Source organism: Salvia splendens, chromosome 4 (genome assembly GCF_004379255.2).
Source record: "Salvia splendens isolate huo1 chromosome 4, SspV2, whole genome shotgun sequence".
Taxonomy (NCBI): domain Eukaryota; kingdom Viridiplantae; phylum Streptophyta; class Magnoliopsida; order Lamiales; family Lamiaceae; genus Salvia; species Salvia splendens.
Genome location: NC_056035.1, coordinates 13266403 through 13280249, shown reverse-complemented (window position 1 = coordinate 13280249; position 13847 = coordinate 13266403). Strand labels below are relative to the sequence as shown.

Below are 13847 nucleotides of genomic sequence, written 5' to 3'. Positions count from 1 at the left end.
GTAACGGATGACATGTTTCGAGATTTCTACCTCAGCCCAACTACGTTCATTTATTTTTACGTTTTTATAAAGTGCATTAGTTTTTTCTAAACCAAACTCTATTATTCTATTCCTGCTATTTTTACAATGTTAGTTCATTATTCACTTCACATCTTTAGTATTCGGAATAGAGTGGTGCACTTATCGTTACTCTTTAGTTTTCAAATAGAAACGGTGTGCTTATTTTTAGTATTCCGAATAGAAAGATGCTAAACTACCATAATACTTTTAGAAAGAGAAGAGATTTGATTAAAATTAATTATTCTCTGTTCAAGGACTGATTAATATCTTGTATAGAAAAGTGTGACTGACTTTTTTTTAGAGGAAAACATACTACATTATACTCCTACTCCCCGTTTAAAGCAATGTTTTAAAAATCGGACCGGTCGGCGAACCGACAAAGCTACTAGTTCATGGTTCAACCGGTCCAACCGGTTCAATCACTGTTCGAACTGTTTTACTGTTACAAATACATATAATTAAGTATACAATATACAAAATATATTAAATTTACATATAATTAATAATATATAAAAAATATTAACTTTATATTTTAGTTGTAATATAAATATTAAAATTTAGTAGTAAATGAATAAATTTCATAAATATTTTTGTTGGTAAATAAAAATAAATATATGATTCATTAGTTATTGTAGATAAAAAAATTTAATATTTTATATATAAATAGATAAATTTCATTGTAACTAAAAAAAGTGTATTGAACAAAATAATATTATACTATTAAGTAATAATTAAACATGAATAATTAGTTATTTTATGTAAAAATATTAATATCAATGGTTAGTGTATATAAATTAAATATATAGTACAAGAAAAATATTAATATTAAGTAATAATAAATTATATTTACATATAAAACATATTAAATTTATGTGTAATTACAAACTCATATATTGTAAAAATCTAGTGATTATTAAAACATAATTAAAAATATATTATAATTAATAATTTCTTAAAATCATATAAAATCAAAATGAATTATTATTTTATGTGGATTAAAAATATCATTTTTAGTGTGTAAGAATAATTAATGTTCATATTATTTCAAAATGGTCATATGGTGGAGTGGTAAAAGTGTTGTTATGTAGAGAAGTGGTAAACCATTTAACATGATATCAGAACGAGTTAGGGCTCAAATAAATTATAATCATCATCCGTGATACCTTTGTCGGCCTTATCCTGTTAACCTTTCCTCTTGTTTACTTTTTGTACATGCACAAGTAGCCCAAAATGTCAAAATAGAGTCAAATATTTGAAACTTTAAACCCGTCCTTGGCAGACGAATTTGCTCGACAGTCTGCCAACTTCATGCACAATAGAATCAACCACCAAATAATCCACCAAAAACAACCGTATCATATAAGATTGGTACTCAACCCCTCCACATCGGACACAAACTGAACGGTGAGAATTACTCTTTGTGGGTCGTACTCATGAAAACGATGATAAGTGGTCGGGAAATGGTTTCTCAAGTGTGTAATGTAGTTAATCAACCATGTAATTTATCATTTAATTTTCAATTATATATACTTTTTTTACATTGGCAAACTTTGTGTCTTGTAGTTACGATTCGATATCGCTTTCATTGCCGAGAAGTGGGTTTGGCTTCTATCGGACTTAAATTGAGAACTTGGAAGCATCATTTAAAAACAAGATATTAGGCCGACATATCTTTTGAGCATTTAATACATGCCTAAGATGATTGAGTTTTTGAATATCAATGGATAAAATTTCTTGCTTATTTAAGAAAAGAAGATGCAAAGGTATACTCCTATTTAATATCTCCATGTAATAATCATTTCATTGAAGCTGTAGATTTACCTAGTTGCTTGCTATTAGAATAGAAGTAAGGAAAACCAAAACATCCTCATTGAAGTAGTTATAGACTACTGGGATGAAGTAATTAACTACTGCAATTAAGTGTAAACCTACAAGAATGAAATAAGAAAAACTAAAACATCCTCATTGAAGTAGTTATAGACTACTGGGATGAAGTAATTAACTACTGCAAGTAGTAAACCTACTAGAATGAAATAATAAACTATGAATGTAATTTGACAAAAATGACTATCAGTTGAAGTAATTTGGCTACCTGATGAAGGAGAGAAATTACTATGAATGTAATTTGACAAAAATGACTATCAGTTGAAGTAATTTGGCTACCTGATGAAGGAGAGAAATTTTCACTACATCATCTTATCTCATCTAAGATCCGAGGGCCCTAATTTCTTTACTAGTTCTACACTAAAAAGTGGATTTGCATATAATAGGACTCTAAAAGAGAGCTAATATTTAAAATGGTGGACTAAAACTAAAATGAATAATTTGGTTCTCTAGGTTAAACGACTAATTGATGTTTTGATCGACCGGTTGATTGATTAACCACCTCATTCGGGTATCGTTTTCGGTTATCATTTTTAGCACAGTTCGGTTTTGTTACTTACTCCCTCTGTCCCAACTTAATTGCCACTCTTTGAGTGGGCACGAGTATTAAGAAATTTAAAGAAAAGTTGGTTGGAAAAGTTAGTGGAATATGTGATCCATTTTTTTTATATTATAGTTTTATAATAAAATGTGAGTAGAGTGAGTTAGTGGAATGTGAGACCTACTTACCATTTATGGTATAAATGAAATGTGACAATTAAGTTAGGACGGATCAAAATGGAAAAGAGTGACAATTAAGTTGGGATGGAGGGGGAGTATTTACCAAACAACCCAATACCCACACCTAGATTAGATCATTTGTAGAGTTTAATTATATTTAATGCAAGTCAGAAAATATCATGAGCACCATGGTTCGTAAAAATATAGTTTTATGATTATTTTTTAGCACATGTTATATACTCCCTCCGTCCCGGACTACTCGCACATTTCCTTTTCGGCACGGAGATTAAGGAATGAGTGTATAGCAAAGTCAACAATTGCGGCTGTAGGTGATAATTTTTACTAAAAATGGAAATAGTGTAAATAACTTGGGACGCCCAGAAAGAAAATAAGTGCAAGTAGTCCACGACGGAGGGAGTAGTATTGTAGCCGACTGATTAAGTACTTACAATAAAAAGTAAAAAAAAATATCCATGCATATTAAAATATGCTAGGAGTACTTTATTTATATTGATTTATTAAAATCTTAGTTATTTACACTACTAAAATAATTGTCTAATATAAAATTTATTTATGTATTGTTATTATACCTTAAAAGTTATAATTTTAGCTTAAGGGGTGTTCGGTTTGCAAGATTGTATCTATCTGAGATTAAATTTATAGTGTGTTCGGTTCATGAGATTCAATCCTACAACTCTATCCTAGATGGATAATCATGGAATAATTAGTCATAGCTAACCCCCTATGACTAAAATAATCTCACAACTCAATGCTAGATTATATCTTGGTAGTATTATTTTATCTTGACAACCGAACACCACACTATTAGCTTAATTTAGTCAAGTACTACTATTTAAAACTGAAGTTATAATATTTTATAATACAATTGAATATTATAGTATAGGGGGAGCATTAGGGTCCAAGTGACCCTTAAGTGTTAAATTCAAATGTATTTACAGCCTTAGGATTAACTTGATGGACGGTTTAGATTTATAATGTACATCCTTCTCTGTGTTACATTATTATGAGTTCCGAATTACATTACAGGGGTATATTTGGAACATCTACTAAATCAGACGGTTTTTAAAATGGAAGCTCTGAAATAAGCGCTAATTAATTTCAACCAACCTCCCACATTCCACTCACTCTCGATTTCTCACTCCAAAGCAGCCCAATCGACACAAAACCTAGTTCTCTAAAAATCTCTACACATTCAACCTTAGTCTTCTTGTTATCACTACATTCCTCACTCTCAAATTATCAACGCTGACTCCAGGTGATTCCTTCTCCACTTTGCACGACCATGGCGGTGGTGGGACAATCGGCCCTAGCCTTTACAATCGAAGCGGCCACGGCGACGGCTGTACAATCGACTCAAAACCCTTTAGAACTTGGCGCAGTCAGAAATTGGACGATTACAGTTTTGAGGTGATTGAGGTGGTTTTTTTTGCACTGTATTGCATTGATTCGACCGATTTAATACAAAGTTCGAATTTTTGGTTTACATTATTGAGATTAATTGTAGTATTGTGGTGTAAATTATGAATTCCATTGGTAAAGCTTCTATTTACTATTTGTATAAGTAAACGTTTGTCTATGAAGATTGATTACATTATTCAGTATAACTGTGGATTGATTGCTTGTTTGTTTGTTTGATTTGTTTTTTTTAATTCTACTGATCTCGATTATAATGTTGTATTCATTCAGCTCTAACCGATGCGAAAAGGGAAGAACGTGGTCAAAAGAGGGCTACCTTTCAAGACCAATTCAAACATCGGAGATGGTAAGCTCTGTCTCTCTGTTTTTATATTTTTGATAAATTAATCTAATTGAAGTAGATTACTATAATGTAATCTTGAACTTTGAATAATGTAACATATTAAGGCTTGTGTTGTCATTTTTTGCATGCTCTCTGTTTCATTGTTTACAACTGACTGATACATTATGCAATAGGCAATCGAGAATAATGTATAGCTGTTTGTTAACATTGTTATCATTCATACGAGGTCTGGTATGCAAAGTGTTTGTGCTATACGTTACATTATTAAGCCCAATCAGTACATTAAAATAGTTCTTAGAGAGTAATATATGCTAATAAAAGCAATAATATAAACAAGATGCGTCTTCAGGTTGCTATGTATATACATTATGCAGTTGGTGCTGCAACATTATGCAGTTGGTGCATAATTATATATTAACTACATGTGTGAAATACTGTACTCCGTAGTTGATTTTTAATCGTACATATTTTATGTACTTATATATAGGGTCTAAGAGGGAAAGAGTAGGTGATGGTGCTGATGATTCTTGGGAAGATTTTATTCCCATAGCAACAACTAGACATTAGTTGATAATGTGTTTTATATAATTTTACAGAGACATAGCTTCTCTGAAATGTTGTTGACATGCGGACAACCAAAACTAGGAGCCATTATCAAACGGGTGATGGTGGAAATGCCTTGGAGAAACAATGATAACCAATTACATGACGGCTTTTACTTGATGAGGCACATGGAGACGTTCTTTGGATCCAAGGAGAAGGAATGAAGTTGTGGCCTGAGAGCAAAAGACACTAAAAGTCTAGAGACAATGAGAAATTGAGTATGAAGGTGAATAGCACCTTGATTCTGTCTGAGCACAACATCATGGCGAAGGTTATCCAAAATTTAGCAACAGCACACTAGAAAGTGAAGAAGATCAAAGGCAGTTTCGAAAACTGGCTCCAGAGTTATGGGTTGTAATGTCTTATGGCCAGAGTTTTGGATTGTAAATCCCTATTTTATTTTTAATGTATGCTTTTGTTACTAAGGTTAAGGACTTGGATTTAGCTAATATAATTATTGTTTTATCATATTTTATGCGAAACCCTTTATGAATCCACTTATTCTTATTTCAGCCTTGTGATTCAGCTTATAATAATGTAAGGATGCAACTCTAATAATGTAAGGATGCAGCTCTAATAATGAAATGATGCAGCACGTATAATGTAATGATACAACACGTATAATGTAATGTATCCGTACTTGTTAAATAATGTAAAGGGTATACACGAAAATTTGCTACTCTTATCTTCAATAATTTTGCAACTCTTTATCTTCTATAATGAAAACTCGTTCTGCCAAATAATCTACAACGTATGTTCATTACACACCATCTAGACAAACATAATACGTGCTTATTGCAATATGTCTAAAGCAAAAATGATGCTCAATTTAAATAATGAAAATAGTCACAACCCATAATGTACGTTAACTGTGAAGGTAATGTAAAATTAAAAAACAAACAAACAGAATCAACATTTCCTCTTGCCCTTATGCTTCTCCTTTCCTTTCTCCTTGCCTATATCCGGGTCTTTTTCTGGGCATGTTCTTGAATCATGATAAACCATGTAACCACATGTCCTACACTTTCGAAGGGGTCTACTTGCTTACTTTATAGTCTTTTCCCTCTGGGAAATCAAACGACTGTTATGGTCACTAATGTATGCTAATAAAAACACTAATGTATGCTAACAAAAACACTAATGTAAATATGATACGTCTTCATTGTTGTTGTTATAAACATTATTCAATTGGTGCTGCAACATTATGCGCTTTCAGCATAATTATATTTTAATACGTTTGTGAAATACAGTACTTAGAAGAAACATTATGCGCACTCTCTTTCTTCCACTAAATTTATCTCACGTTCCATCACTTTCTCCACCTATTTTACTTATTTTGCCTCTGTCTCTGTAAAAACGGTAAACATCTAGCTTGCATCGACCTCATCAATAATAATTTCTACACGTATAATCTCATTTCTATTAGCTAAATTTCACTAGAAAGATACAATTTAACCGTCGACTTCTTCTACTTAGGGGCGGCGCCGGCGTGACGGAGGGGGCGACCATGGTGGATTTCTGTCGGAGGCGGAGGGAAATCGGCCTGCGGAGGGGGCGACCACCCCCTCCTGCCTCCCTTTCACCTGCCACTACTTGTAATGTTGAAAGATGGCTTACTGTGATTGTTTGATTTTGTTTCATTTACGGAAGGGTGATTAAATCTTGCTTAAAAAAAAGGCGTGAATCATGGAAACTTACTAACTATCAAATATATCAATACCATCCTTACCCTTTTATGATTATTATAATTATTAAATAAAAGACAAATGGCAGCCACATAAACCATTAGATTAAGAAATTGAATAGATGAGATTTACTTGGATATTTGACATAAAATCAATTATGGACCTGAACACTCCCCTTATAGTATGCTCAGTTAATATTGAAATGAATATGGTCTAAATACTATATACTATTCTATAATATATCTATCATCTATGACAGTATCTTATAGTACTTGTTGTTAAATTCGATTTTCATTAGGTAATGATAGATACATTATTTGTGTATTTTCTTAAGTAACATTAACCTGAATTTGAAGTCTAGCAAAATCTATACTTCATATTTTTTTATTAAAATGTATTAATAGACACATGAATGCGCCATTGCCCAGGACTAGGGTTAGTCGAGAACAAGGTTAGCTCTCGTGCGCCGTCGTCCAGGACTAGGATTTGTTGTCCGATCACCGCTCGGAGAACAAGGGTTCCGTCTAAGTGAAGGGGAGGATGAGAGAGAGACGTTTCGATTTTTCTTCTCAAATTGGCCAAGTGTTGTTCGACTCACTCACGGTGTTTTTTTAATATATCGTTCTATTTCACTTTCTTTTTTAATATAATTTGTTTTGTATTTTAAATGATAACTTATTAAAATAATTAAGAGTATAAGTAGGGAGTTAGTAATCATAATTAACATCTTAATTTGGTCAAACCGGTCGAGTTTAAAGTCGTTGACTGTTACAATTTGATGAATCGTCAATTTTGGACCGATTTGATCCGAGTTGAAATGTTTGGGATGCAAAAATTCAAAAGATAATACAATACCTGAGACCAAAATCGTAAAATAGACATATGTTCAGAACCAATTTTGGCATTTACTCTTTTATAAACCTTAATTTGTAAAATTCTATATTACCTTAATTTGTAAAATTCTATATTTATATCCTCGTTGAAAGTAAAAGAAGCCTTATTCCTTTTCGCGCATCAACTTCTATTTATTACTCCTGTACAAAATTGTAGTAGTAACTTTGTAAGTATTTTAAATTCGTCATTAGTTCTCATCCCACACACCACAACCCAGCCGTTCTTTCGTGGAGAGAATTAGACTAACAATACAATATCACAAGTCCATCAAATTAATCCCTTCTAATGTTCTATATCATCATTATGTTATCAACAACTTGGGTGGTTGTCTACTTAATTTATAGTACTAACCAACACTTCAATAACATACATGATTAATTTATTCCCTTTAAGTACTCGTCAAAATTTTAAAAACTAATGCAACAATCCTGCTGTAAGGATTAGAAGTCTGTTGTTGCTGCAAAAACTATTGTTTAAACCAATGAAAATAAGAAATCCTAATCCTAAATATAAATGTAGTATTAGTAAATTACAAGTCCATTAATTTAATGGATGGTCCTCGCTCCTCTCCCGACAAAAGTAATTAACGTTTGGTATACGGCCAAACTACAAGTTTAATTAATAAATGAGGAGTGGGAGGTTAGATTGGATATTTAAATTGCATTAATCCAAAGAATATGTATAATTAAAGGTGTGAGATTATTCTGTCCTATCTTTAAAGCCACCCCAAATAAGATGATAAATATATAACAAATTTAATAGGACTAGTAGTTAAAAGTGGAAGGCCATGATTAGGAATTTCATTTAGGGTGGGTGGGTGGAATTCATTAATTAATTGTATTGTTTTGGGCCATAGCCATGGGGGGGAATTGAATTCATAATATGAACACCCACCTACTGCCTAATTTATTAAATTAACTGCTCATGTCCCTACTTAGCCGAGCAAAAATATCCCCTCTTTTGATTTTCCAATTGTTTTAAATTTATATTAGAATGCATGCATCATGAAATTAATTGGGTGAAATTAAAATAATTTTCGTCGGTGATTCATCCATTCCCCCTCTCTCTATACATATATATATATGTATGGTATATAATATATGGACCATACTCCGGATTTAGTTGTCGTTTTCCCATCCCTATATATATATATATATATATAGGATTATATATATATATATATATTCAGACACGCTTAAAACTCTTACCTGCCGCTAAAAGTTGTAAATTCCACCCATCATATGTTTGATTTGTTGCACGTGTGGATATTCATGAGAAATACTACCACTGCTACTACATTTGACGTTTATTTAAACTTTGACAACTTTACTTTTTTATTCAAAATTTTGCAATCGGCAAAGAGAGGGCACCCACCCACTTACAAATAACAAATGTCATGCGGCAGAGATGGAATTTTGACTATCACAGATTGCCATATTAATTATAATTAATGACATTATTTATGATCCTAAAAAAACACACAAGTAATAATGATGATGTGAAATGAATTACTGCATGCGACGAAGCCACGCTATAGTGGTGGGGGGCCTCGTCCGCAACTCTCGGTCCGAACACTCTTTCAAGAAATTTATACTACTATTATGCCTTGTTAAAGATAAGAAGGATATCTATATTACATTGAAAAAATTAATTTAGTAAGGTTCATTCTTATGATGACACACAAAATGACAAAATACATTCTAAATGGAAATAGATTAAACATGTAGTATGAAAATTTATTGATGGCCATTAATTTATGTATTTGGTACAACCACAAAGCAATAGATTTTATGATGATATGGAGAAGATGATCCTTACGTGTGGAGAATAGGCCATATGTATTTGTAAATTGGAATAGACATATGAACAAATTATAAAAAAATGAATTAAAGAAGTGGGTGTAGTAAAATTAAAGCTTGTGGGAGTCCCCTCCCCAAATGCTAGACGTACGATCCAGAGCCAACGAGGGTTGGGTATGTACTGCAAAAATATCCAGTCAAGGCATATATGGCATGTAATAAATATTGTGCCACGGTTCCTCTTTTTTTATTTCCTCTTATTTTATTTAAAGATAGATCCAAAATTATTAATTTAATATGGTTAACACTAAAAAAAATAACTTTACATGTCGTAATTCGCCGTTGTAAAATTATCAACGTCGGTATTCTGTCAGTAATCACACAGAGATTGCACTAGGGGTGAGCATTCGGGTTTCGGTTCGGTTTTTTGCCAAAACTGAAAAACCAAATTTAGTTCCAAACCTAAACTGAACCGAACCCGAAAAATCGAAAACCAAACTTAAAAACCCGAAAAAAATCGAATAAACCGAAAAAAACATATAATATTAATATATATATATATATATATATAATTAATAGAATATATATATAATTCAGTTTTTTGGTTTTTTTCTTCGCCCGAACCGAACCAAACCAAAAAAACCAAAATTTTTGTATTTTCAAAACGAACAAAACCGAAAAATTGAAAAAATCGAATCGAATTTCAAAATTTCGGTTTGATTCGGTTCGGATATTCGGTTTCCGGTTTTTTTACTCACCCATAGATTGCATTGTTCAGTTTGTGATGTCGTTAGTAATTAACCGTCTTTTTTTTAAAGATAGCTCCATAATGATTAATCTAGTACTACTAAATGTTATGTACAAGTAGATAGAAGGAAGAGGGGCTTGTTCATCTTCAATTTGAATGACCTCCATCACAAATCAAAAGCACAATCTTTAAGTAGATGGGTAAGCTTTTGTGGATTCTATATTTTGAAATGTTTTTGGTGTAGAAGACATGAGAAATCTAGCTGAAAGGTCATCCAAACATTGATGTTTGTTTATATGCAAAAAGAAGGTATAGAATGAAATTGAAAGTCGGCAGAGTGAGAGAGGGTAGGCAAAGCATCATCGCATCGATCTTATCGGACGGGCCATGCATGATCTTGCCACTTAGGCCCTACTTGGATTTTCAATTGACCACTTTTACTTTCACCATCAACTTAACTAATTACCCCCACTCAAAATCACTAATCATTATACTGTGGCTAGCCATAAAAGGTAAGTAATTTTAATAAAAAGAACAATAACAAATTAATAATCTCATTAACGCTTAAATTTATTTGTAATACTTCCCTTTCAAATTTCTACTTATTCTATGAAGAGACTATTATTTGACCCAACTAAAGGGTATAATTAATACTGTAGAAGTTAGTACGTTTTTAGGTAAAGTAAACGTTTTACTAAATCACTAGTAAACAAGTAAATGATTTTTATTTGAACTAGAATGATGATAAGTGATGATTAAAAAAAATAGTTATATGTCGTTGTGTTCATAATTAAGTAGCAGTGCTGAATGTCGGAGAATTAGTTAGTTAATTTGGCATGCGTAATTGGCACAAATGGTAGTAATTCCCCGCAGTTAGTGTTGCACTTGCACTTGCACTTGCACTTGCAGTTGTACTGTGGGATTGATTGATTATTCCCCTACGCTAAAGCTTAAAGTAATTACTATTGTTGATAAATTGGTTTGCCACCACCACCACAACCACCTCACCTTTTTTCAATTTTTAAAGAGATCAAGAATAGACAAGTTTGTTTTGTATTGAGTTTTAATAACGGCGTGGACACTTAGTTATAAGTTGAAATATTTGGCCGACTATGAAATATGAATGGTGGTCCTTCGTATTTATTATATTCTAACCTACTGTAACAAACCTTATAACATAATACTAGAAGGAAACATAATGCAAAGTTATGTCCCTTCCATCCAAAATATAAAATATTAAACAGTGTTATTATATGTCCCCACTCCTCTCTCTTTCCTTCCCTCCTTCCACCCCCCTTTCATATATTTTAATTTAAAGGCATAATAGCACCCCCATTATATTTCATATAGTACTATATATTACCCACTTCCACATCCTCTCTTCTCATTCAATTCTCCACAGCCAGCTCAACACCTATTTCTCCTCCTCCATTCCAATCTTATTATATTAATCAATATTGGTATTGTACATTGACATCAATTATGGCAGCAGTATCTGTATACCCAAACATGCTCCAAGACAAACTCACCAACGAAATATTCTCCATTCTGGAGAACAAATTCCTCTTCGGCACCAACAATAACGACAACGGAAAGGTGAGGATCCTGAGCATGGACGCCGGCGACGCTATCCTCGCCGCGAACGCCCTCGTCCATCTCCAGTCCATCCTCCGCGCCAAATCCGGCAACCCCGCCGCCCACATTGCCGACTTCTTCGACGTCGTGGCCGGGTCAGGCGCTGGGGGAGTCCTGGCGGCGCTCCTCTTCACCCGCGGCAAGGACGGCGCCCCCCTCATGACCGCCGACCAGTCCCTCGCCTTCCTCCTCGACCACCACCGCACCTTCTGCACCCCCCGCCGCCGCCGCCAGCTGTTCGGGCGGAGGAGCGCCTCCAAGCTGCTGAAGAAGGTGTTCGGGGACCTGACCCTGAAGGACACGCTGAGGAAAGGGGTGTTGATCCCCTGCTACGACCTGAAGAGCGGGGCGGCGTTCCTGTTCTCGCGGGCGGACGCGCTGGAGATGGACGGCTGCGATTTCAGGATCGCGGGGCTGTGCGAGGCCACGCTGGCGGACGCGGCGGTGGAGCTGGAGTCGGTGGACGGGAGGAGCAGGATCGCGGCGGTGGGGGGGAGGGTTGGGATGAGCAATCCGACGGCGGCGGCGATCACGCACGTGCTCAACAACAAGCACGAGTTCCCGCTCTGCGCCTCCATCCGGGACCTGCTGGTGGTGTCGCTGGGAGGCGCGGCTGACGTGGCGGCGCAGGGGTTTGCGGAGATGGTGGATCAGGCGGTGGCGATGGCGTTTGGGGAGGAGAGGAGGAGTAAATATGTGAGGATTCAGGGAGTGGTGAGTGGGGAGAAGAAGAGGGCGGTGGCGGAGAGGATTTTGGGGGAGAAGAATGTGGAGTCGGTGTTGTTTAAAGGGAAGAAAATGGTGGAGGCGACGAATATGGAGAGGATGGAGATGGTGGGAGGGGAGCTGATTAAGGAGCAGGAGAGGAGGAAGAATGCTATTTTGCCGACGGTGCTGCTGAGTTCGCCTAGATCTTCATCGGCTTCTACACTCTCATCCAATTAGATTATTAGTAGTACAGTATTATTCTTTTTTCTTGGTTACAAATTGGTTATTTTTTCCAAGTGTTTGTTTGTTTGTTTGTACGTAGAGACTGCCAGTCGGTAGACATCCGAGTTCGTGCAGAGGTGGGTCACAAACCATCCCATCGCCGACACTTATTTGTGTTTGATTTATTTCCACTTCTTTATATGTAGGTATTTCCATAGGTATGTGTGGCTGTGTCTCTGCTTGACTAGCTACTGTATATCTGTGTATCAGTATCACTTGATCATGGAAGAAATATATAAATTCTGCTGGTTGAATTCAGTTCTCGTCTTTGAATAGACCTTCAACTAAATGTAATATTCTCTACGATCATAAATATATGCATTACCTTAATTTCGGTCCATATTAATCAAGAACTCGAAATTATTTATACATTGTAGTGTATGTTTGAAATGATACCAAGCAAAATTGGTGCTTCTCTCGACTCCTGGGATTGAGCTTCAAAATCCAAAACATTTTCATCAACGTACGGTTTCTTATATCCCATTGACTCGTTGAGAAGAGGTTGGAACAACCCGCATGAGTATATGAGATCGACCTTCCTTTTACATTTCTCTAACGGCAGTGCTCCTGTTTCCTTGAGATTTCAGGTGCCGCGTCGTCTTTTTGTCACTAATATTCCCTCATTGTTTGGATTGCCAAAGCTAGGTTGAGGCCCAACTACAAAATCTTGCTTAGCCAATGTTAACAGTTGTAAGGTATTTAGTAGTGTTGCTATTGTTGGAAGCAATTGTTGGTGTTGGTGGTAAAAAGACTGCACTGCAATAAAGAGATTTATGGGATTGTGAGGAAAAAATTAGAGGATTGATAGAAACTAGAGTTACATACATCAGTGTTTGTTAGATGTAGCATCGATGTCGAAAGGATTAGGCCATCCGCAAAGTTATCTCTTATACGTCTCTTAACCGTCTCATCTCTTCACTATTCATGGGTCCAATTGTACTTTTCATCCCATCTGTTAACTAAGAGACGGCACCTACAACCATCCATCTCTTAACCATCTCATCCCTTAACTATTCATTCAATTTCATTTTTTATTTTTATTTCCAACA

The 13847-nt window shown here is 34.9% G+C and overlaps 1 protein-coding gene across 1 annotated transcript; it reads left to right on the top strand.

The window, feature by feature from the left end:
- The first annotated feature begins 11514 nt into the window (after positions 1 to 11514).
- On the top strand, positions 11515 to 13056 carry LOC121801380 (patatin-like protein 3). Its single transcript, XM_042200862.1, has one exon. The coding sequence runs from the start codon at positions 11656 to 11658 to the stop codon at positions 12751 to 12753; it is 1098 nt and encodes a 365-aa protein (XP_042056796.1). The 5' UTR covers positions 11515 to 11655; the 3' UTR covers positions 12754 to 13056.
- The last annotated feature ends 791 nt before the right edge of the window (positions 13057 to 13847 follow it).

Coding starts and splice junctions, on each gene's coding strand:
- LOC121801380 (XM_042200862.1), top strand. CDS start 11,656: ATGGCAGCAGTATCTGTATACCCAAACATGCTCCAAGACAAACTCACC.